Here is a 23,386-nt window from a genome sequence, read left to right as displayed (position 1 = left end):
CCGTGAACAAAATCAGCTGTCCTTTCTACCTGATTCTCAGTAGTACCAATAGAGAATTTTCTTCTTTGCATGGCAAGAGAAGTTGTATAATTATACACTAAGCTCACAGAAAATGCACGAGCACAATCATAAAGGTACCTATTTTAGGCTTTTAGGTTTTTTTAACCATTGTCTTCTGCAGTACCAAATAGTATTTTATAGGTGCTAACACACTTTGCTGTTGAGGTTAAAAGGTCATGGATTGCAATGGGTAATGAAGTAAAATAAGATAGTCCCTAAATCACCTTGAACATGAGGTGACAGGCAACAGGTAGGAGGTCAGTGAGAAGAATGAAGCCAACATTGATTTCATGCAGAATCATGCAGTCCTATCAGAACTCTAGAGAGTGGGTGGAAATAGCAGGCAAACAGTAAGTTAAATTTAGCCTGCAATGATTTCTTACCCCTGGGAAAAATAATTGCTTTATTCTGTTGCCAAAAGGCAAATCGGCATCAGCTTAATTTGCCTGAATCTGCCATAAACTGCAGATGGAACCATAAAACATGGTTAGAATGAAACTAAACACATCTGTCCTAATCTAAAGCAGGTGAGGCCAGCCGGCCAAGAAACATCAAGGTATAATGCTACACACATTAGAATATGCAGAAGTATATTTTAGGAGCCTGCTCACAGTAGGATAAAGAACTATGAAATCTTATATTGCCCTGTTTTCCTTTCCTTAAGCTAACCTCTTCTACTGGTTGTCATTGCAGTTTTAAAAGACTTCACCAGGCCGGGCGCAGTGGCTCACGCCTGTAATCTCAGCACTTTGGGAGGCCGAGGTGGGTGGATCACAAGGTCAGGAGATCAAGACCATCCTGGCTAACACAGTGAAACCCCGTCTCTACTAAAAATATAAAAAATTAGCCGGGCGTGGTGGCGGGTGCCTGTAGTCCCAGCTACTCAGGAGGCTGACGCAGGAGAATGGCTTGAACCCGGGAGGCGGAGCTTGCAGTGAACCAAGATGACGCGACTGCACAGAGCAAGACTCCATCTCAAAAAACAAACAAACAAACAAACAAACTCTACCAACATATCCACTGGGAAACAAACAGAAGAAATTGTTGATTTAAAGGCTGAGAACCTATTGCATTTTAGTCAGAATTTCTTACCTGAGGTGCTACTACCTTGGATAAACTGACATTACAGAGGATCAGAAGTCCATATTGTGTATTTTAATTAGATGTGAAATTCTAGCCGAGAGAGTTTGTTTTCACTTAAGTTATCAACCCACATCTGTACTAACCGCTGGGATTATGGCTGTATAGAGGAAATAGCCTGAGATGTTATAGTTTTGACCTAAGTAACCATATAACTCATTCAAATCAGGACATATTTGAGGTGAGAGGGGATTGTGGGTACCCATGGAGGTGTACGACTCTAATCCTTCTTTAAGAAAGAATGTGCTATCCAACTGCAAGTATGTAGTAAGCTGGCAGTCTCCTGCAGAACTTTCAGGACCTACTTGAACCTTAGACCCTCAATCTACCTGGATTGCCCTAGTGCCTGTCATTCCTCACCTAGGGGAAATCCTTCCAACAATAATCTTTGCTCTGGAGCTCCCTGTGTAATTGGCTAAGACTTTCTCAGATCTGCATTATAGACTGAGGCTCTCCGTGGTCAATCCTGCTCCGACCATCTGCACCCTCATGTCTTCCATTTATCTTTATTGGTGTCATACTTGTGTCGCAAGTTGAAGCTTTTCCTGCTCGTTTCTGCTTCCTCCTCATTTTGTCATTCGCAGACATTACTTCTCAATAAACTTGTTACACTCTTATCTTCATCTTAGCATCTCCTTGATCAGATGCCATCTGATAAAAGCATGCTACTAATGATTATGTAAAGAGAAACAGATTTTAAACAAAATCTATAGTAACCCTAATTATGTTTGTTGTTTATCCTCTACTTTGTCCAAGATCAAAACTTTGATTTTTGTTGCCACTGTCCACCCAACACAGTTACATGTGGGACCCTTATTAATTTCAGGAAGACTTTGACGTGGTAGACCCCAGTTTAATAAACTGAACATTTATACCGGGGTACAATGGGCCAAGCATTACCTTCTTTCTTTTAACGAAGAATCTTATATCTTTTCCTCACTTACTTGTTGGTGTGCCTAAGGACCTCTCCTGTCTTCATTTCTCTCTGCTCTCATCCCCTCCACGCCGTTCCCCTGCATTCCCTTAATACACTCAGTGAAATGTAGTATTAACGTTCATACTTAGCAACCCATGTTTAAGCAGAGACTCTTTAATTCTACAACTACTTATATAATAGCTTAATAGGATGTTTTCATTTTAGATCTTCTGCAGACTTTTCAAATACAATAATACCTCTAAAACTAAATCCATTATACTTCCTTATAAAGGATGGCTACTGAATCATACAGGCAAGAGCTCTGGAAATCAACCGAAATTTCTTGATCAATCCCTGGATCAATTTGGTCAAATTGTTGTCTTGATTCTACCTTGTACATGTTTCTCCAATCTATTACCTCTTTTCTCCCTTTCAAAAGATAGTATGTTAATGAAGAAAATAAGATGAAAATTTTATAATGTATTAGAAATGTGTTTCCATAAGCCAAAAAGAACAAAAATTATAAGGATAAGAGAGAAAAACATGTCAGCTAAACAACAGTTGGCATCTCTAAGATATAATGAGACTTGAACAAATAGTCCTCTCTCATTTTGACCACAGAAGCTTGATAGGACTGGCCCACACATGCCTGGTAGAAAATTGACTCGATTTAGGATTATCATCTAGAAAGGGCAGCACAAGTGCCATGAAAGGTTTCTTAAGGCACCAGAAAGGATTCTTAAGGCACTCTACATAATGATGGGATAATCGAAGGGACCTCCTTTGGCCCTGGGTATATCAGGACTGTAGGCCTACCTCAGTTACTACCTGATGCAAGAACTTGGTTATAAGACAGAGTAAGATCTGAAAGAAGGGTTCTTATTTTTAGGTAAATATGTAAATATGAGACTGTGTGCTTACATTGATTACTCCACATAGGTGGATGGGTCTTAATTTGGGGGAACTTTTATTCTTGTTTCATTACCTAGTATTTACTAACTAGATTTGATATTAAATGATGCCTACTTTGATTTCCCTGTCTGTAGCCACTTCTATGAAGGCTCAAGAGAATCTTCATCATTTTTTTTTTGAGACTACTTCAAACAATAAATGCATTTCCCTTTTTCCCTCAGCCCAACCTCCTCCATCTGATTCAACACATTGCTGCCTTAGTGATTGTCCCAAAGCACAAATGTGGTGATATACTTTCCCGTATTTCAATTTCTTTTATAATTTTCCAGTGCTTAAAGATAAACTCCAAAATTGTTGGCACAACATAAAAGACCTTGATTCATATGGCCTTCCTACCTTTTGGACCTCATCATTTTCTATTTCTCATACATATTTATATTCTAGCTACAGTGATCTACCTGAACTTCCTGGAATGAGACATCTTTCACCTTTAAGTGTGTTATTCTCTTTGCCTGTAATAGTAAGCATATGCTCTCTCCTCTTCATCACCTGATAGCACTGAATCTTCTTAAAAATCTCCACTGGTCCCACAGTTTGGATCATGTATACCAATTGCAGGTGTTACTACTGTGTAGTATAATTGCAATTGTTCCTGCATTTTTATCTCTCCCACTAAGCTCCATAGTCTGTTATTTAGTTTGATATATACCACACTTACCTCAGTGTCTACTATGCAGTAGGTACTCAAGGAATAGAAGGACAGATAGACAAATTGATAGACAAATGGAAGGATAGCTAGCTAGCTATATGTGTGGATGGATAAATGGATGGATGGATGGATGGATAGATAGATAGATAGATAGATAGATAGATAGATAGATAGATGATAGGTATATAAATGATAGCAAGTCTACTGAAGTATCTTTATCAGTCATCAACCAGCCCATTCAAAATGCTGCCAGGATTGTCTTCTTAATTTAGATCTGACCATGTCCAAACTTTAAAATACATGTTAAAAATGTTAAACACTCTCATTGATTCCTTATCTTAAAAATTACAATGTCACTTTTTAATCTTCCCTGATCTAACATATTTATACTTTCTTAGCCATTCCAGATTAAATACTCCATGGTCTAGCCATGCTAAATTCTTTGGTATTCCCCAAACCTTCATTCATTCATTTTATGACTCTCTTTTCTAAGATCTGCTCCAGTGCTTATGTACGCTTTTAGTCTATCATCTTAGTGTGGCTAATGACTTGGTTTATATTTGACAGAAATCATAACCTGAGTTTTCATTTTTCAAATATTTTTAAAGTGCTTCATCTGGAGAAGAGATTAAATAATTCTCATGTGAAAAACCTTACAGAGAATAACGTAACTAAGAAATACAATCTAGTAGGAAGTTGGTGCCCAGATGCTTTTTTATTTTGAAAAATCCCATACTCATTGAGTCCAGGAGGTGGCACTTTCACCTACAAAGCTCCCTGTAAAACTGTATGCGTTTTTGTGCATCTGATTCAAATCCTCTGTGCAATAGAGCCACACCCATGATTCTGTCTGAAGTCTGCTTTTTTACTCCAGACTTGATCAGTGCTACTTTGAGTATGTCAGTCTTCTCAGGGACAATCCTTAAGGTTTCTGGAAGCCCTTTTATTTAGCTGAGAAGATCTTTCAGGCTCCGTCTGAATTATTTGAAATGTTTTCACACGGATGTTTATAGCCACATCCTTGATTTGATATTTATGTCGGGCCATGTCTTTCTGGCATTCGATAATTTACCACTTTAAGAAGTGGGAGTTTAGAAACAATTGTGTTTTCTAACACAAGTCCTGGTCCTTGTATACTACTTCCCTTTACTTTTCAGAAGGACTGGTCCTTTATTTAGCTCATCTCTTTATTGTAGCACCTTATCATATGCAGGCAGTAAGAGCCAATGATGCTTTAATAGTCTGCCTGGAAATCTCCTTACTCATATGAAAAGTTAATCGCATACATTTTCTACTTCCCCAGTTACCTCAGATGACAGCTTTATCAATTGTTACTCGCTACATAAAATGGGTAGCCATTTTTCTAGCTTTTCGTGGCCATGACTGCTTTTCCTGATACTGTCTACCACCCATTGCCATAGCCAAGGCCACACATTGTGGGGTTTCCATTATGTATGTCATAACTTATTTCTCTGTAGCAGTTTCTCTCTTATCCTTCCACATTTCTTTCACCCATCTCAAGCAAGCTAGCCTGAAGTCATTCACATGGCGATCACAGCACTCCAAGAGAGGAAGTAGGTATCTTCAAGTGCTTTTCAAATCTCTGTTGTCTTCAAGTCTGTTAATGACCTACTGGCCAAAGCAAGTCACATGGACAAGCCCAGATTCTAGGGATCCAGAAATAAATCCTGTCCTTTAAAGAGTTAAAGAATAAACTGTATGGAACTAAAGAAGGTATTTATCAGAGTAATTAATGACACCAGTCTATTACAGATATTTGGGTCAGTATTTATTAACCAATTAGACAGCATTCTCTTTACATATTTTGAAGGAACTCCAAACTGAACCAATAGCTTTCAGAGGCAGTGTTTGAATTATGCAGTTCAATTTTTACCATGTTACATAGTATTTTTTTTTTTTGAGTACATGGTTTTAAATGAGTCTTGCAGATCTTATGTGTGAATCTTAATATTACCCTGACTTTTGACTTTGCCAAGGGAACATCCATAGCAAAGTTAACTAGTATGTTTCAATGCCTAAGAAGAAAAAAAAATGTCAATTTCTGTTTTTTTTTTTTTTAATGCCTTAGGTGATATTTGTGATCCCAATCCATGTGAAAATGGAGGTATCTGTTTGCCAGGATTGGCTGATGGTTCCTTTTCCTGTGAGTGCCCAGATGGCTTCACAGACCCCAACTGTTCTAGTGTTGTGGAGGTTGGTAAGTGCAAAATTTAAGCATTTCAGTAGTTATCTTTTTGTTTCCATGAATAACTGGCAGTTTGGCTGTGGTGCATTATGGAGATTAGGTGTAAAATTGCTGTATGTTTCTAATTAGTTTACTTTTGTGTAGGATTCTCGTTTTATCATTTCCAGTTTATATTGAAATTATATTGTGTTCTTTAAGTTTTAAAATATTTTTAGTAATTAACACTAAATTTAAAGACACTACAAATAATATATAAATATAACATTTCTCATATTTCTAATATTAATATAAATTTAACATTTTATTCTCAAATAAAATACATAACTCCAAAGTCAATTTATTCAAGTTAAATTATCACTGTAAATAAAACAGGATGCTTTTAGGGACATCTAACATCCATCAGCATTTTGTAGCTGTTCTAATCATTACTTTTCTTAGGTGATAAATGTATTTGATATTTCTAAGCATATAAAGAAGAGGATATTACAGATGCAGTGCTCTTCAAAGTTTTCTCAAAAATTTGCTCTGCAAGAATTAATGTGTCATGGTTATATTAAAATAGTTTTTTAAAAAGTCTGCAAAATATGTATACTTATGGATTTAGAGTAATTTCTGTAATTCCAGATAGTCCCCTTTAAGGAAATAGCTATACTTTAAAATAATTTAACATCATGTAAACTTGTGCAGAGATTTTCTCTCTGACTAAAGAGAGAAATGATTTTCAAAGTTAATACCACAAGTAAGTTTGAAAAAAGTATATATTTTTCACATTAGTACCAAGAAGAGTACAAGATGGAATATATCTGTTCATCATAGGAAACCAAACATGTTTTGGATCAAATATTTGTTAACCAGCATAAACCTTAGAGAAACAGGACACTTCAATGGCTTTGGGGAAATAGTTTTGAAAAAGAAAAGTAATAGCATCCAGGGATCAGCTTGAATTACCTATCATTGTACCCAGTGCACCTAATTTAATACCTTATGCATAATAAAAATCCAGCAACTATTGGTTGAATGAAAGAAAGAATAATTAAATAAAGCCATTAATTTACCATCTCTGGCCATTAGTTACTGGATTGTAGTGTGTTTTATTTTTTAAATGAATTTTTCTTAATTTTATTTGCATTATGAATATATGTTATCCAAAGAAGTTAATTATATTATTGCTGAAAAGTACTTTGTTCATTTAATTCATCTTCAAAGATAATTCTCTTTTAAGACTTTTATTAACTCACTGATATTTTAGGAGGTTTGACACAGTGCCATCGAAATAAAACTGTTGTAACCACTTTGACCCAGGCTTCAAATATGTACATTTGAGTTTCAGAGTTTAATGTGAGAATCATATCCTTAGGAAAGTCTGTATATCTGAAGAAAATTAGAGTCATAAATACCCCTAGCAGAAATGTATGAATAGAACAAAATTTTAGTGTTGTATTTTAAGCCCAACAATTCCAAATTGGCAGTGCCTTCGATTTGTATAATAGTATGTAATATTTTTGGCACCATTAGAAAGATCCAAATCTGGAATCAGAGAAACAAATGTAGGTAAAAGATTAAGAAATCAGTATCTTAGAAGAATTTTTGTTGTTGTTGTTGTTGAGATGGAGTCTCGCTCTGTCGCCCAGGCTGGAGTGCGGTGGCGCCATCTCAGCTCACTGCAAGCTCGGTCCCCTGAGTTCAAGCCATTCTCCTGCCTCAGTCTCCCGAGTACCTGGGGCTATAGGTGCCCACCACCACGCGTGGCTAATTTCTTTTTGTATTTTTTGTACAGACGGGGTTTCACCACGTTAGCCAGGATGATCTTGATTTCCTGACCTCATGATCTGCCTGCCTCAGCCTCCCAAAGTGCTGGGGTTACAGGCGTGAACCACCGTGCCTGGCCAGCAGAATTTTAAAGTAAACACTTGTATACTTTTGGGCTATACTTTTAGTTATTAATTGAACATTCGCCATTTTGTCCAAAGACTGATACTATAGGCAGCAACACTTTAAAAACTAAGCACGCTGCCATATTCCACCTAGTTCAGTGTGACTTTGGGAAATCAAATGCTTATAGAATTAAATTAAAACTCAGATTCATTACTATGTATTAGTATACATCTCTGATATTCAGAAATTGGATAGTTATACTGTATTATTTTAAGCTATATTTTTTAATTATATGTTTCTCACAACCCTATTATTCTCTGAGCTGTATTTAGGAGGTCTTGGAAGAAGTATATTTAGTTTGTATTTGCTTGATCATTTAGTATAGGATATTAGTTACACCAATTCTATTTTCATGTACTGGTGTTCTAACATTAAAATACTAGGAAACAACTTTCCTAAAATTGAACACTTTAAGTGTTCACAGTCTCTGAAGTACAACTTTCCTATATTATGAAATAATTTTTATAAAAGATCAGAAAATAATGAGAAATCAAGCACAAATTTCAAGTTAGATACCTATTTATGACAGAAACATTATCCTACTTGTCTTTCTACTGCTTTTTCTCACCTTCATACTTTCTCGCATATGAAAGGTGCACTAAACATTGATTGAATAGTAATACTTTGTAATAATGCCTTTAATATCTAGCTTACCTTGGGGTTTTTCATAGTTTTAAAACTAATTATTGGGATCAAGTAGTTCAAGCATTAGATTACTAAAGACCATCCTGCATTTTTGTTTAGAAAAAAAATAAAAGGCTGGTTGTGGTGGCTCACGCTGGTAATCCCAGCACTTTGGAAGGCCGAGGCCGGTGGATCACGAGCTCATGAGTTTGAGACCAGCCTGGCCAACATAGTGAAACCCTGTCTCTACCAAATATACAGAAATTAACAGGGTGTGATGACAGGTTCTGTAGTCCTAGCTACTAGAGAGGCTGAGGCAGGAGAATCACTTGAACCCAGGAGGTGGAGGTTGCAGTGAGCTGAGATTGCGCCACTTCATTCCAGCCTAGGCGACAGAGAGAGACTCCATCTCAAATAAATAAATAAATAAAAATAAAAATAAACGGCTTGTCCAAGGCTTTTTTGTTCTTGTTCTGCTGTTGTTATCTAGTACCAATGCAGGAAAGAGTGTATGAGAATTTAAAAAACAAACAAACAAAAAACACATGTGGGTATTTTGAGGTAATATCTTAAAAGGCAAAAAATATTTGTGCTGTCACTAGTCTGTATTTTTCCTTACATATTAGTTACCACAAAGATAGAGATGTTTCTAAGGTTTCTTTTATCCATTTCGGACCGTATGAATTTTGAGCCATACATATTATGAAATTCTAAATCTTTTTATTTTTAATTTCCAAAGGAAAGAAAATACTCTCATTTATATTTGCTTAGAAAAAGTGTTTTTTGATCCCAGTTTTTAAAATTATTTTTACCTAGCTTGTTCTTCAGTCAGACATATACTCTTCATTGCAGTTCATCTGGAAAGGAGAATTTCAAATGCATGCTTAGAGGAAAACATTTCATGATTTTACTTCAAACCTTACTACTTTGCAGTAGCTTTGTTTCAGGTTATTGATACTTATTTCAAGAGATCCTCATCCAATTTTGTACTTTTATTCTTCCCTCACAAAACATATAATATCAGATAAGTACAAAACACTTAACAACATTTGCAATCAGTACACACAATCACTTACATTCCTGTGTTATGTGGGATTGTTTGGCAAAATTGACTTTCTCAGATTTGTGAACTTCATTCACTAGACAACATTGCTTTTCTTTGGACATTTTTTTGATATTTCTGTATACTACATTCTCGCTTTCTCTTTACTTCTCTGTATCCCCACACACAGCTATCACGCATACACACCTACACAACTCAATATGCTTAGCCTCTTAGAGTTATTAAGATTCCCTTCTGATATCTGAAAATGGCAGTAGGAAAACTTCTCTTCAAACAAAGCAAAGAAAAAGCCCTTGTTTTAAATTCTTAAATTTGAAGACATTAGCCAGATTAACCACTGTTTGCACAGATGTGCACTGAATGTTGCCTCCCTCTCCAGAGGATTTGTGGACAGACCACCATGTGGCTAAGCCCCAAATTGCTTCCCACTTACTCACTCACATTCCTGGATGGCACTGTGTAATTGGGAGCTGTATTATGACACATGCATTTCATGCAGAAATTTTGTATTATCTCTCTCGCCCTCTCTCTCTATACACACACACACACACACACACACAAATATATATTATATATTTTATATGTATAAAATATATATTTTGCATATTTATATAACATGTTATACTATATAAATATATTATAATTATATTTGTGAACTTGTATCACAACACATCACAACATATCTATATATCTACCATCTATTTTATATAAAATATATATAATATAACATATATAATAATTATATAATATATGTTATATTATATATTATATACACAGAGAGAGAGAGAGAGAGAGACCAGCCTGGTCAACATAGTGAAACCCTGTCTTTACCAAATATACAAAAATTAGCCAGGCGTGATGGCAGGTGCTTGTAGTTTCAGCTACTAGGGATGGTGAGGCGGGAGAATCACTTGAACCCAAGAGGTGACATATATATATATATAGAAAGAGAGAGAGAGAGAGAGAGAGAGATGGAATCTCGCTCTGTCACCCAGCCTGGAGAGCAATGCCATGATCTTGGTTCACTGCATCCTCCACCTTCTGGGTTCAAGGGATTCTCCTGCCTTAGCCTCCCAAGTAGATGGGATTACAGGCACGTGTCACCATTCCCAGCTAATTTTTATATATTTTTTTTAGTAGAGACAGGGTTTCGCCGTGGTGGCCAGACTGGTCTCGAACTCCTGATCTTCTGACCTCAGGTGATCCAACCACCTTGGCTCCCCAAGTGCTGGGATTACAGGCGTGAGCCACATTGCCTGGCCTATCAGTATATGTTACACAGTTCACAAATGGAAATCTTGAGAATTTTTAAATTGTACAAGTTCTGTGGCATAATTCTCCTGTGTGCGTTATCAGAACAATCCATTAGTAACAAGTATAAACTTTTACAACTCAAATACATAGTATATTAATGTAATCAAAGGGAAAAAATAAGTGACCTTTTTAAAAAAATTAAATCTTAGTTTTTATTTTTAAATAAACATTTATTGAATGTTTGCTAAGTAGTTGTTACCTGAATGGTGTAGGAGCAATGATAAACAAGTTACTGTTTAGAGGATGAGATACATAGACAGACAGACATATAGACAGGAAGAGATAGATAGATAGATAATAGAAAATAGAAAAATAGATGATAGATAGATATATAGATATGTTGTGACGTGTTGTGATACAAATACATGGAGCCATAAAAATATAAAGCAGATACCCTGCTTTAAGCTAAGTGTAAAGGAATGCATGCCAACCTGTAAAAGTAACATCTAGACATAAATCTAAAAAATAATTTCAATCTGTTGCAGACTCAAAACAACAACAACAAACAACAAAACCTATTCCAGACAGAGAAAATAGTGTGTATAATAACCAGGAGATTAAAAATATATGTAATGTCATGAACTGAAAGAAGTTAAATGTGTCTAAAACTTAGAGAGAAGGGACATGGTGGCCAGCACTGACTCTGAGGATGGTGACAAGTGGCAGATACGCTAGAGTTTGGTACAGTGGTTTAAGAAAAATTGACTTTTTACTAAGAACAACAGAGATAATTTGTATTTCTGTTAGTGCAACATGAAAACAAAGTACAGCAAAACACAGCAGGGGAACAATTTGAAGGCAATTGCAGCAGATGAGGCTAGACATGATCTTAGCTTGGGTCAGTGTGGTAACTAACGGGATGAAGAGGAGAGAGTCACTGAGTATTTAGACGATACCCTAGACAAGTATTGGTTATTTGTGGGGTATGAAGAAAAAGAGTTTGCGAGAAACTAAGAGTAAAGAAAGGCATCCCCAGTTTCTGGCCTGAGCAACTGGGTATCATTTACTGAGATATTGTAAATGACAATACACAGGATTGGGAGGCAGAAAGAGAGTGCAGTATTTCACATATTGAATTTGACAAATTTGATAGACATTATCTAAGAAGTCAAGCATCGATGTAGAAGTCGTAATTATATAGATGGTTATTGAAGCTTACGGAATGGATGAGTCTGCCTAGAAACAGGGTAATAGCAAAGAATAGAAGAGCTAGACATGGGAAAGAATAGAGGACTTTGAAATGCAAACCGGTAAGAGGGCCGTCAATATTTAAGTGGTAAGTAGAGAAAGTGAAATCTGTAAAGCAGCTAGAGAGAGTAGTCAGGTAGAAGGAAAACCAGGAAAGTGTGGTGCACAGTAAGTTCAGGATTAACAATGTCTCAAGAAGTGGATAATCAGCAATGTCAAGTACTGTGGAGCAGTTAAGCAAGATAAGCATTTACTTCAATTCCATGTGATTTATGGATGATCTTGTTGCTTTACGGAAGATCAGTTTTGCTGGCATTGTGGAGAAAGAGCTTGACTGAGTGGCACATAGAAGAATTTGTAGAAAAATAATTAAATGGCTAAAACAAACATTTGTCTATTTATTTGCTTACTCATTCATCTGTCAAATATTTGAGTCTCAGCTATGTGCCACTCCTCCTGTCACTGAGGATATAGCAGTTAAAAAATAGTCTTTGTCATAAATATGTGTAAAATATTGTTAAAATGGTCAGACAAAACAAAGAATATAAACATTGGAATGTGGTAGTAATATAACATTCATCATCACTTGGAAAAAATTAAATGTATGTGTATTATTGAGAGTAGGTCAGTACAGGATAATAGTACTGTATATCATTTTATTTATAATTTCTTTTTATCTTCTCTGTAATTATATCGACTTCTGGCCAGGCTTCTCATTTCCGTGTGTGTGTGTGTGTGTGTGTGTGTATATATATATATATGGCATATCATGTAAAAAATATATATATATTCAGGAAAAGTTATTTCATTTTATTCTGTTTTATCTTCTATCCTCTCCTACCTATCATATTCCACAGAAACTTATTTCCCTTTGGTAATGATATCCCTTTCCTAATACAAATTCAGATTCTATTAAATTTGTTACCCCCCTATATTGTCACTAATGATCTGTTCCTCAGCTTTCATTTTATTATGAAAAATTGAATATATTTACCCCAGAAAATAGAGACTGTCATACACATTTTTTAAAAAACTAGAAGTTGACTGTACATTTCACTCTATGAATAGCCATATTCATGTTTATCTTTCAGAAGGCAATCAGTGTCAGAATATCGAGTAGTATAATAGAGTCTGACGCTGTTTGAAAGACTTCTTGTTAGTGTTCATGAAATATCACAAAGTTAGCGAGCCTTAAGTAGCTCTCTTGGGTGGTGTAGGGTTATTTTAGATTTCGAGACTTTGGTTACCAAATGAGGGGTTTGGTAAATTTCAGTTAAATTTTTCACATAGTAGATGAAACTGTGAGTAGTTGTCAGGGTGGTTCATTTTCCCCTCTTCTTAAGATTACTTCTTAGACTCATGATTGAATCCATTTTTCTAGAAATTATCATAATGAGAGCTATGTTTCATGGACGAAAATACTTTCTCTAAAACTGCTAGCCAATAGATGATTGCTAAGAAATTTTCCAGTCAACTAGGGTCAAAGGGATTTATTTTCACAGTTATGTCTCCTTACTTTTCTAATAATAAGAAAGGTTAAATATAAGTTCATACAAACAAATATAATTGTAAGTTAAGATGACAGATAATTAAGGGAAAGTTTTTGTACTAATTTTGGGTATATTATAGAAAAGTAATTATGGTTTATATGTGTAAACATTCTGTAACATACTATATAAATTCATTAGCTTATTGATGTAAAAATATTTCTGCTTTATTAATAATGACAATGAATAGAATTTGTTAGTTTGCAATTCCAAGCTGTAACAATTATATATTAACTTTCAGAGAGAAAAAAACGTGTAACATCAAAGAACCTTAGATATTATTGAGTACCGAAAGCCATTCTAGTCCAGTCAAAGGACAAAAGCCAGTTTGTGGTAAAACTTTTATTTGTAAGAAAAGACAATGACCCATTAAGATATTGATGTATATCATTTAAACCACTGTCCTTTAGTTTATATTTTACACAACATTTATTGAATTTTTTCTTTACAAAAGTTACATATATATATACATATATATATATGTAAACTTTAGAACATACAAAATAAAAGAAGCAAACAAAATGTATCATAATATTAGGTTATATACACTTTCAGTCCTTTTTTTAATCACTTATCTGTATCTGTTTTTTTTTGTACCTACCTAAAGCTATATACAGTCATATAAAGAATGATAGCAATTTGATTTTTTACATAAAATTATGTACATGTTTGTGTTTATGTGTATACATATGTGTGCATAGAACTTACACTACACAGTTCATATTTCTTGATAGTCACTTTTAGTTTTTTCACATAAGGATATAAAATTATCTTTCCATTTAATTAAAAATTGTTTCCTGAAATGTTTTAAATAGCAAGAAAACATTCTATCATTTATTATCATTTATTTAATGAGCCCCTACTTGTGGACATTTAAGTAGTATGCTAATTTCCTCTATTATGAAGAATTTGATAGAGTGCTTTATAACTAAATTTTGTGTATATTTGCCATTGTGTCTTTAGACTAAATTCTTAAAGGTAAATGGTAGGGATAAGAGTTTTTTGAAAACTTTTAATATTCTAAGGATTGTATAGAAAAGGCTAAACAGTTTATCATGATAGATTTATAATGAAGAGGAAGCTTAATATACTTATGCACACTTATTCATAGTAATATAGATTTGGAGTTATTTGATTTGTATAATAGAAGAAGAAAAATACACATGAAGAGGAAAAGAAGAGATTGTTATCCTATCCAATGTATTTTAAAAATAATGTGATTATATCTCCTTTAATTTTCATTCAAACATTTGATTACTGTAGTAGGCCATAAAACATTTAAAAAGGGTAAACCAGAAGTAGGCATATATAAAGAAGAGTTTAGTTAATAAAAACTATAATGAAAGGGACATTCTCTAAAAGCAAGCCCAATAAGAGAAGGAGTAGACATTCAATTATACAAAGCTTAAATAATATTTTAGAGCATCTGCAGCAGCAGTCCCCAACCTCTTTGGTACCAGGGACTGGGTTTCATGGAAGACAATTTTTCCACAGAAGATGGGTTGGCATTAGATTATCATAAGGAGCATGCAACCTACATCCCTTGCATATGCAGTTCACAACAGAGTTGTGTTCTTAGGAGAATTTAATGCTGTTGCTGATCTGAAAGGAGGCAGAGCTCATGCAGTAATACTTGTTCACCTGCTGCCCATCTCTTGCTGTGTAGCCTGGTTCCTAACAGGCCACAGACTGGTAGGATCCCTGATCTAAAGTATGGAACAGGCTTAGGGTGAGTGGAAAAAGAAAGCTTAAGAAGGTTAAATAAAGCTAGGAAATGGAAAAATGACTAATACTACTCTAATGGAAAGTAAAGTGCTAATGGATGAATGACACAGCCTTTGCTCTCATCTCTCCCCATACTACTATTAACACAGAAGATGGAATGAAGAAAAAGATAGGACACTTTAAGAATTCATTGAAAATAAGTGTTTTGGCCTGGAGCGGTGGCTCATGCCTGTAATCCCAGCACTTTGGGAGACCAAGGTGGGTGGGTCACTTGAGTTCAGGGTTTTAAGACCAGCCTGGCCAACATGGTAAAACCTTTTCTCTACTAAAAAAAAAAATAATAATAAAAAAATAAAAAATTAGGCAGGCGTGGTGGTGCACATCTGTAATCCCAGCTAAGCAGGAGGCTGAAATGAGAATCGCTTGAACCTGGGAGGCGGAGGTTGCAGTGAGCTGGGATCATGCCACTGCCCTCCATCCTGACAACAGAGAGAGGCTGCTTCAAACTAACTAAATAAGTAAATAAATACTTAAGTGTTTTGCTAGGTTGGATTAATTTCTTGAAAATATTACAGACTCCTGTAGCATCTAATACAAATCTTATTGGTACCTCCTGTGTGCTAGAATCATGCTGTTTGATATGAGGAATTGCTAGAATAAAGCATAAGGGTTACTGAGATGAAATAGAGGCATGAATTCTTTGTCAAAGAGCTTAAAATAGATGTCATTGTTTGTGGAGTTTTGTTTGGCCACATTCCCTGGAGCCATAGGAAAACTAGGTGACACCTCAAGGTGACTTTGTACTGTAAGACAACTTATTGTTTAACATATATCAAAGTATTTATGTGAAGAAAATCCCATAATCCATATTGCTTAAAGTACAGGGTTAACAATTTCTAAATGAGTCATATAATGAGAGTAGAATTGGGCTGAATCATTTCCAGATTATATTTAATTTTGGCATTTGAAAGTATAAAATTAATCAAGCTATGATTTAAAATAGACAACAATCAATATTCATTGTTATCTTCTTTTTATTTTAATCAAGGCCTGGAAAGAAAAATAGGGAGGGCAAAATTTCAGTCTCTCAGCTGAAGATAGAACCCAGTAAGGATATTTGTTTTCTTAAGTACTAATCCTTGGAAAATATAGCAAATTTCAAAAAAGAATTAACACCTTTTTAATACAATGTATTCATATAACCCCACAATGTCTTTATCAGCTAAGGTTTCGTTGTGAAATGAGACCAGAATGCTTCATCCAAATCACAGGGAGCCATTAGATACAGAACTCGTTATTGTGACTCATCTACACAAGGAGCTCAAACATTTTCAAGAACAAGACATATTCTGTGTGTGTCAGCTTAGCTGTCTTTTAACCAATGACTTTGGCTCTTCAGACAATAGATAAATTGGAGTGCATCACAGAACAGCCTCTGGCTTGCAAGGTTAGATTTCATTACTTCTTAAATATGGAGGTCCAGCTGTGTTACTTTCCACAATGCTTTCCTGTCCCAGAACTACTGTAGTAAAGCTCCCTTCTCAATGAGCTCTGCTGGTTATTAGCACATCCGGTGATAAACATTGAAGTGTGTGGGTAGATAGTCTTTTTATGCAGTTTATCAGTCACTGTCTTGCCAAAGACAAAGACTTTTTTCCTCATCCATTTCCCTTTAATTTTGCCTGTATTTTCAGAGTGCACCATTCATTTACACACACACACACACACACACACACACACACATACACACGTAAAATAACCTGTAAATAAACAAGTGAGCTAATGTCAATGTCAGTGTTAAACAGGAAGGGGATTCTGTGATAAATGTAATGAATAGACCAAGGTCATTGATTCCTGCTCAGTGGAAGAACAAGTGTTAAACCTACAATTTTGTCCCGTGCTTTTTGCACATTGCAGTGCTTATGTTCAAATTAAGCTGTGCCTGTTACACATATGGGAAGTAATACTTTCAAATCCAAAGAAATAATAATATTTCTTTTTGTTGGTTTGGAAGTTTGTTGTTGTTGTTGTTTTTGGAGATGGGGTCTCTGTCACCCATGTTGGAGTGCAATGATGCAATCATGGCTCACTGCAGCCTCAATGTCCCAGGCTCAAGTGATCCTCCCACCTCAGCCTCCCAAGTAGCTGGGACTACAGGTACACTCCACCAAGCCTGGTTAATTTTTGTACTTTGTGTAGAGACAGGGTTTTGCCATGTCGCCCAGGCTGGTCTTGAACTTCTAGGCTCAAGCAATCCACCCACCTCAGCCTCCCCAAATGTTGAGATTACAGGCATGAGCCACCCCACCCAGCCAAAAATAATACTTCTAATTCCAGTGTTTATTACATGCTGAGCATGCTCTACTGGCATTCTGTAGTGTGTAAACATCTGAAGGAACACATTCTTTAAAGGACTGCATCATGGGGGTGTGGTTAAGAAGCTAGCCAGGCTGAGTTGAAATCTTGGTACTTCCATTTGCTAAGTCTGTGACTTTGAGCAAGTTACTTAATCTCTCTCCACCTTAGTTTCCTCATCTGTAAAATTGGGGTAAGAGTACCAATGTCAAAGGGCCTTTGTGTAAATTAAATGATTCAATACGTGTAAGGATCTTTAAACAGTGTCTGCCTCATAAGTGCCACCCAGGAGTTACTAATTAAGTGATATAAATAATTAAACCTTATATACTATTTTAAAGCTACATGCAGAAATCAAACATCTAAGCCTCAGACTATTCTTTCATCATTTTAGTTATTAACAAAATTATTGAAATGTCCAATAAGTACTGACTTATTATTTTTATGTCAGGTTTTTTTTTTTTTTTTTTTTTTCTGTTTGTGCATGAATACACAAACTGGGGGCAATTTAGCTGTCAGCTTTTAATTTTTCAAACACTTTCTTTCCTTCAACATAATTTGACAAATCACCTCATTTCATATGGGAAAAAATAACCCTATGTTTTATTATATGAAATTTATGAGTAATGTAAGTAATGCTTGCATAATTAGGAATCAGTCCTTTAGGAATATAGCTTTCCTTATGCTTAGAGCAAATAAGTTATGAATTGATTTTTTCCTTTATAAGATTGCAAAATGGGAATCCTGTAAAGGTATAATAAATACCAAGTTGGAATTTATGACAGTACATTAATATTAGTTTCTTGGATATGATAGATCAGCAATAAGCTCTTTGTGACTTTGCATAAAGATAGAATCACAGGGAAGAAAGAACATTAGGATCCTCCATTTAACAAATGTGTATTGAGACTTCATGGAGAGCTTGTGATCTACCCTTTCTCTATGACCTGATGATAAAGGCTCAGCCTTCTAAATACTTAAATTTAAGAAAGGGTAAGACAGGCACATCAGTAATCATTATACAATGCAGAAAATAATTATCATAAGAGGGGAACAAAGTGCTATGGGTATCAAGTGAGGAAAGATCACTTCCTGTCCTAGGAATCAGATTTTATGTTTGTGGTGGCTTTTGAGATGAGCTGAGATGGAAATTTATTTAATCTGTAGAAATTACTATATTGGAACATTTTAAGCAAATATAGAATGATAGAAAGCAAAAAAAAAAAAAATAGACATGGGGAAACTTTCTAGAAGAATTAGCATTAGTGGTTGCTCAGGTTATAAGGTGTTTATGGGGAGGATTGGGAGCAAGACCAGGACGGTAATGTGGATCTGTATTCTATAGGGCAGTGGTCCCCCACCTTTTGGGCACCAGGAACCAGTTTCGTGGAAAACAATTTTTTCCACGGAGCGGCGGTGGAGGAGTAGTTTCAGGATGAAAGTGTTCCACCTCAGATCATCAGGCATTAGATTAAGGAGGCCACACCCTAGATAACCCGCATATGCAGTTCACAATAGGATTCCTGCTCCTATGAGAATCTAATACTGCTGCTGATCTGGCAAGAGGCGGGGCTCAGGCTCATTTCCTGTTGTGCAGCCGGATTTGTAACAGGCCGCGGACCAGCACGTGTTCATGCCCCAGGGGAGTTGGAGACCCTCGATATAGAGCCTCTATTCATCTTCTTGAACCAAAGTACAGTCTTCAATGTTATTTCCAAAATTATCCCGGAAATAAGACTCTATAACTTGTCTTGAAAATTTATTATTGAAGCGTGTAATCATTATAAAAACACAAAGCTCTTATCTGAACAACATTTAAGTACTACCTCAGGCTTTTGAGGAATAAGTTGTTTAAATTTTTCTATTATGTTTTTATCCTGCCTCCAAGATAAATTTATTTTTCGACATTAATTATTTTATTTTCGATAGGACTTGGTCTAATAGGTAGTTGATTTGGAAAGGGCTGAATGTGGCTCATTGACCGAAATTGATGCTAACTTTTAATCTAGAATTTCTAACCAGAAATTAGTTATTGGAAGAAACAACTGTAAAGTTTTAAAGCTGGTTTCCAGTAGAAACATCTACAACTAGAAATGTCAGTTGACATGGAAAATTTCATGAGAAGCTACAAAATATTTAGATTCTGCTGGATGGACACTTAGTCTTGGACACTAAGGAAATTGTTTCCATTAGAACAAATGTTTGGTTTTCCTGTCTGTGGACTTTAATCAACTACATGTGAAATATATGCAAAATAGATTCTTTGCTAGAGAGAAAGTGAAAGATTGAAAGTATATCTTTAAGGCTTTTCTTTGTTTCAAAATTTTGCAATTCTTTCCCATTGCAAAGATACATTTGACATTGTTTGCATGCCAGTTATATTCTCCCTTGACTCAACCCCAAGCATGACCTCCTCTGACTAATCTTGCCTTTAGGCAGGACGAAGATAAGATTACCAGTTCCCAGTGCTCTAGGAATTGGTCCTTAAGATATAGCTGAAGGAGGGAAGGAAAGGAAATTAATTCTTTACAGTGTTGGATTGCTGGTTGTTATAAAGCAGCTTAAACAAGACAGATAATAACACCATTGTATTTTGTGCTAGTTAGATCACATCTGGAGTACTGTTTCCATTCTTTTTACTATATTTTAAAATGTGTCATCAAATTTGAGTTTATCAAGAGTAGGTCAACAAAAATGATGACCAGGGTGTATATACTATGATTTGTAAAATTAAGTAGGGATATTTATCTCAGTTAAGAAAATAATTACAATAGCTTTTAAATATTTGAATGACTGTCGTCTCAAATAATGGGCCTCATTAATCCATTGTTTTCTAGAGGCAGCTCTGAGAGAGAGATGTGACATGTTCCTTGGTGAGATTTTGAGTTCTCTGCCTCTAGAAGTTTTGAAAGATATATGGATTTTTTGGTAGGCAGATTGGGCCTGTTAGAAGGGTAGAAATTAGAAATTAATAGTTTGCATTCAGAACTTGAAAATATTTTAAAAGATAAGAAAAATGTGGTATGGGCCCTCCCTGAATAGCCCTGCACCTTTATTCAATTTCATTGCTTTAAAGTTAGACCTGTCTACTTTTTTATCAGTTGAGTTCTTTAAAGACATTCCAGTTAAGGAGAAATTTAGCCTAGGAAGACAAGTTTTGCAGATAGGAAAATTACATTGTCAGTGTCACATGATTAACACCTGAATGTGGATACACTATTTTCCTTTAAAGAAGGTCCTAATGATTATGAAAAGAAAACCTTTAATATTAGCTCCTATTGTAACAGGAAAAAAAAAATCCTCTAAAGCAGTCATTAACTCACTGTTACATAAGGCAGTAGCACATTAGATTAGCTCTATGTAAGCAAACAGAAATTGTGTTTTATCTTTTATTGTCAGTGTCCTTGCGATGTTAAAACTACATGAAAAAGATAATTCCCCTGACCGAAAAGACGTGTAAGAATTTCACAGAAATATCTCATCTTTCTTCAAGTTAGACCTGCCGACTGTTTTTTTTTCTTCCCCCTTCATCTTTTGAATTTCAAAATATATTTTAATTAAGCCAAATATGTGAATCTATATTTTGGGAACATATCATTTCAAAGCCATCGTAAAATTTCTGAAGTATTTTGGAATATAAGGAATGAAAAGGGAATGATATTTTACTAAAAGACCTCACAGATATTAAAATGGTAAAAAGTCATGTTTGAAATAACTGTAACCATATGAAATACTTGATTGTGGCACACACACACACACACACACACACACACACACACACTGTTTGCCAAGATTCTACCATGAAGTAATTTTCTGTCTTTAAATTCATCACCATGTATTTTTTAAAAGCATTGAAATTTCATATTATTTATATCTCAGAAGACACAGAATATTCAGTGTTCAACCCTAGTCATCTCTGCTGAGATGGGATGATGGGCAGGGAAACCAGTAATTGGTCTAAGGCTGCATCTGCCAGGCACATGGATCAGTCATTTGTTTGTCTCTGTGTTTTGTGCTACTTGGACATTGGACATTGGAAGTTTTACTGTATCTCTGTTAATGGTAACTTTCTTAAAGCAAGAGAGTAGCATTCACAGGAAAATGGAAGAAATATAATATCATCCAATATATTTAAGAAGCATAGTCCTTTTTAAAAAAATAGGCTGATGGCATCAAAGAGGATCTTTTAAAAATCTCGCTTACAGAAAGCAAGTGTTATACATTGTGTTTAGGATTATGGACTTTATTTAATAAAAGTATTAGGTAATTTATTTTCTTTGTTTCTACCATGATTCAAATGAAATCTGATTATTCACTGAAACCTCCTTTATAAGACAGAAATCCTGGAATTCATCCTATTATTATTCACTAAAGACTTAGTTAAACAAATTATGCCATATCCATTAAATAAACTATTATTCAGTATATATTATATAATCTTCTTTTCATTTACTATATCATAAGTACATATTTAATTATTTTATACATATGTGTATGTATTCTGATGTTAAATGAATTTACTTCAAAATTCTGCTTGTGGTGAGTTTTTAGTTGGTAATTTAGGTGATTTAATAAATATACTTCTATTTTCTAATGCAAACCTTAACCCATTGTACCAATAGATTTTTTTGCCAACACTCTTAATCATTAGGTCTTGTCCAGCATTAACATTTTATGTGCAATGATTCTGTGGTTTTCTTAAGTGGATACTGTCACTGAGATTTGTGCCAGTATTGCTGATCTATTCATTACTTTTTAGTTTTTTGTTCTTTTGGTTTTAACAGATTTGCTTGTTAGATTAGCTCATTTGTCCAGACTTATGGAAATGAATTGAGGTTGAAGTGAGTAGTCTCCCACACATAAATAAAGCAGAAATCCATAGAACATAAAGGAGCCTGAGAGTATCAGCTTCCTGCTGTCAGGTGCTGTGAAACAAAATAACGTGGATGCTGTGACCATCTGAAATTCATATCTAGTGAGCTGGTAACCTCGGCTTCATGGCTTCTCTAGTGACATTAAACAGCATTCTCGTTGTAGAATTAATGATTCCCCCTTTCCTATATTAAATTTTCAAAAAGATTATGAATGTATTAATTTTATTGAAAATAGATAAATCTGAGAAATCATTTATATTAACTTTTGATCTGCTTTATCCCTTACAAGTTTCTTCTTTTTATTTGCCCATGAATTTTCTTAGGTTTACTTTTCAATCCTCATTTTACAAAGCTAAAAAGAAAAAGAGTAAAAACAGTCATTAAATTTACTTACGGGGACTTTAAATTTTAAATTTTCTCAATTTAAAATTGGACAGCTTTCCAAAAATATTTACTCAGGACCAATTATATACACTGCGCAAAATTAAAACATTTGTCCTCTAAGGAAGAATAATGTCCGGCTTGGGAAACAAGGCTGGAAAATATTATGTACCATTCTGTTTAGAACTGGCTTTAGGTTATAGTTTAAAAGGTAGTGGGGGTAGAAGGGAATATCTGGAGACTGAAATAAATATTAAGGAGTTGAAGGTGGTGAAACTTGAATTCAGTCAACAAGGATGGTATAGGTTTGGATAGGGAGGAAGGGCACATTTAATAAACAAAGGATATTTAAGGACAATTGAATAGATACACAAAAATATTGAATTGTAAGTCCCCTTGTGATATCAAATCACCTAACTTAAAGATATTTACTACTT

General features: G+C 35.0%; 1 protein-coding gene across 2 annotated transcripts in view; it reads left to right on the top strand.

Moving 5' to 3' along the window:
* EDIL3 (EGF-like repeats and discoidin I-like domains 3) overlaps positions 1 to 23,386 on the top strand; it is a 448,834-nt gene that overhangs the window by 132,339 nt on the left and 293,109 nt on the right. For both annotated transcript variants that reach the window (XM_011944229.1, XM_011944228.1), the window contains exon 2: positions 5,827 to 5,955. In XM_011944229.1, coding sequence (XP_011799619.1) covers positions 5,827 to 5,955 — 129 coding nt within the window. The remainder of the gene's footprint in view (positions 1 to 5,826; positions 5,956 to 23,386) is intronic.

The sequence above is a fragment of the Colobus angolensis genome, unplaced genomic scaffold (assembly GCF_000951035.1).
Source record: "Colobus angolensis palliatus isolate OR3802 unplaced genomic scaffold, Cang.pa_1.0 Scaffold23, whole genome shotgun sequence".
NCBI lineage: Eukaryota > Metazoa > Chordata > Mammalia > Primates > Cercopithecidae > Colobus > Colobus angolensis.
Note: the sequence above shows the minus strand (reverse complement) of the source record. Positions and strands in the feature narration are given on the sequence as shown.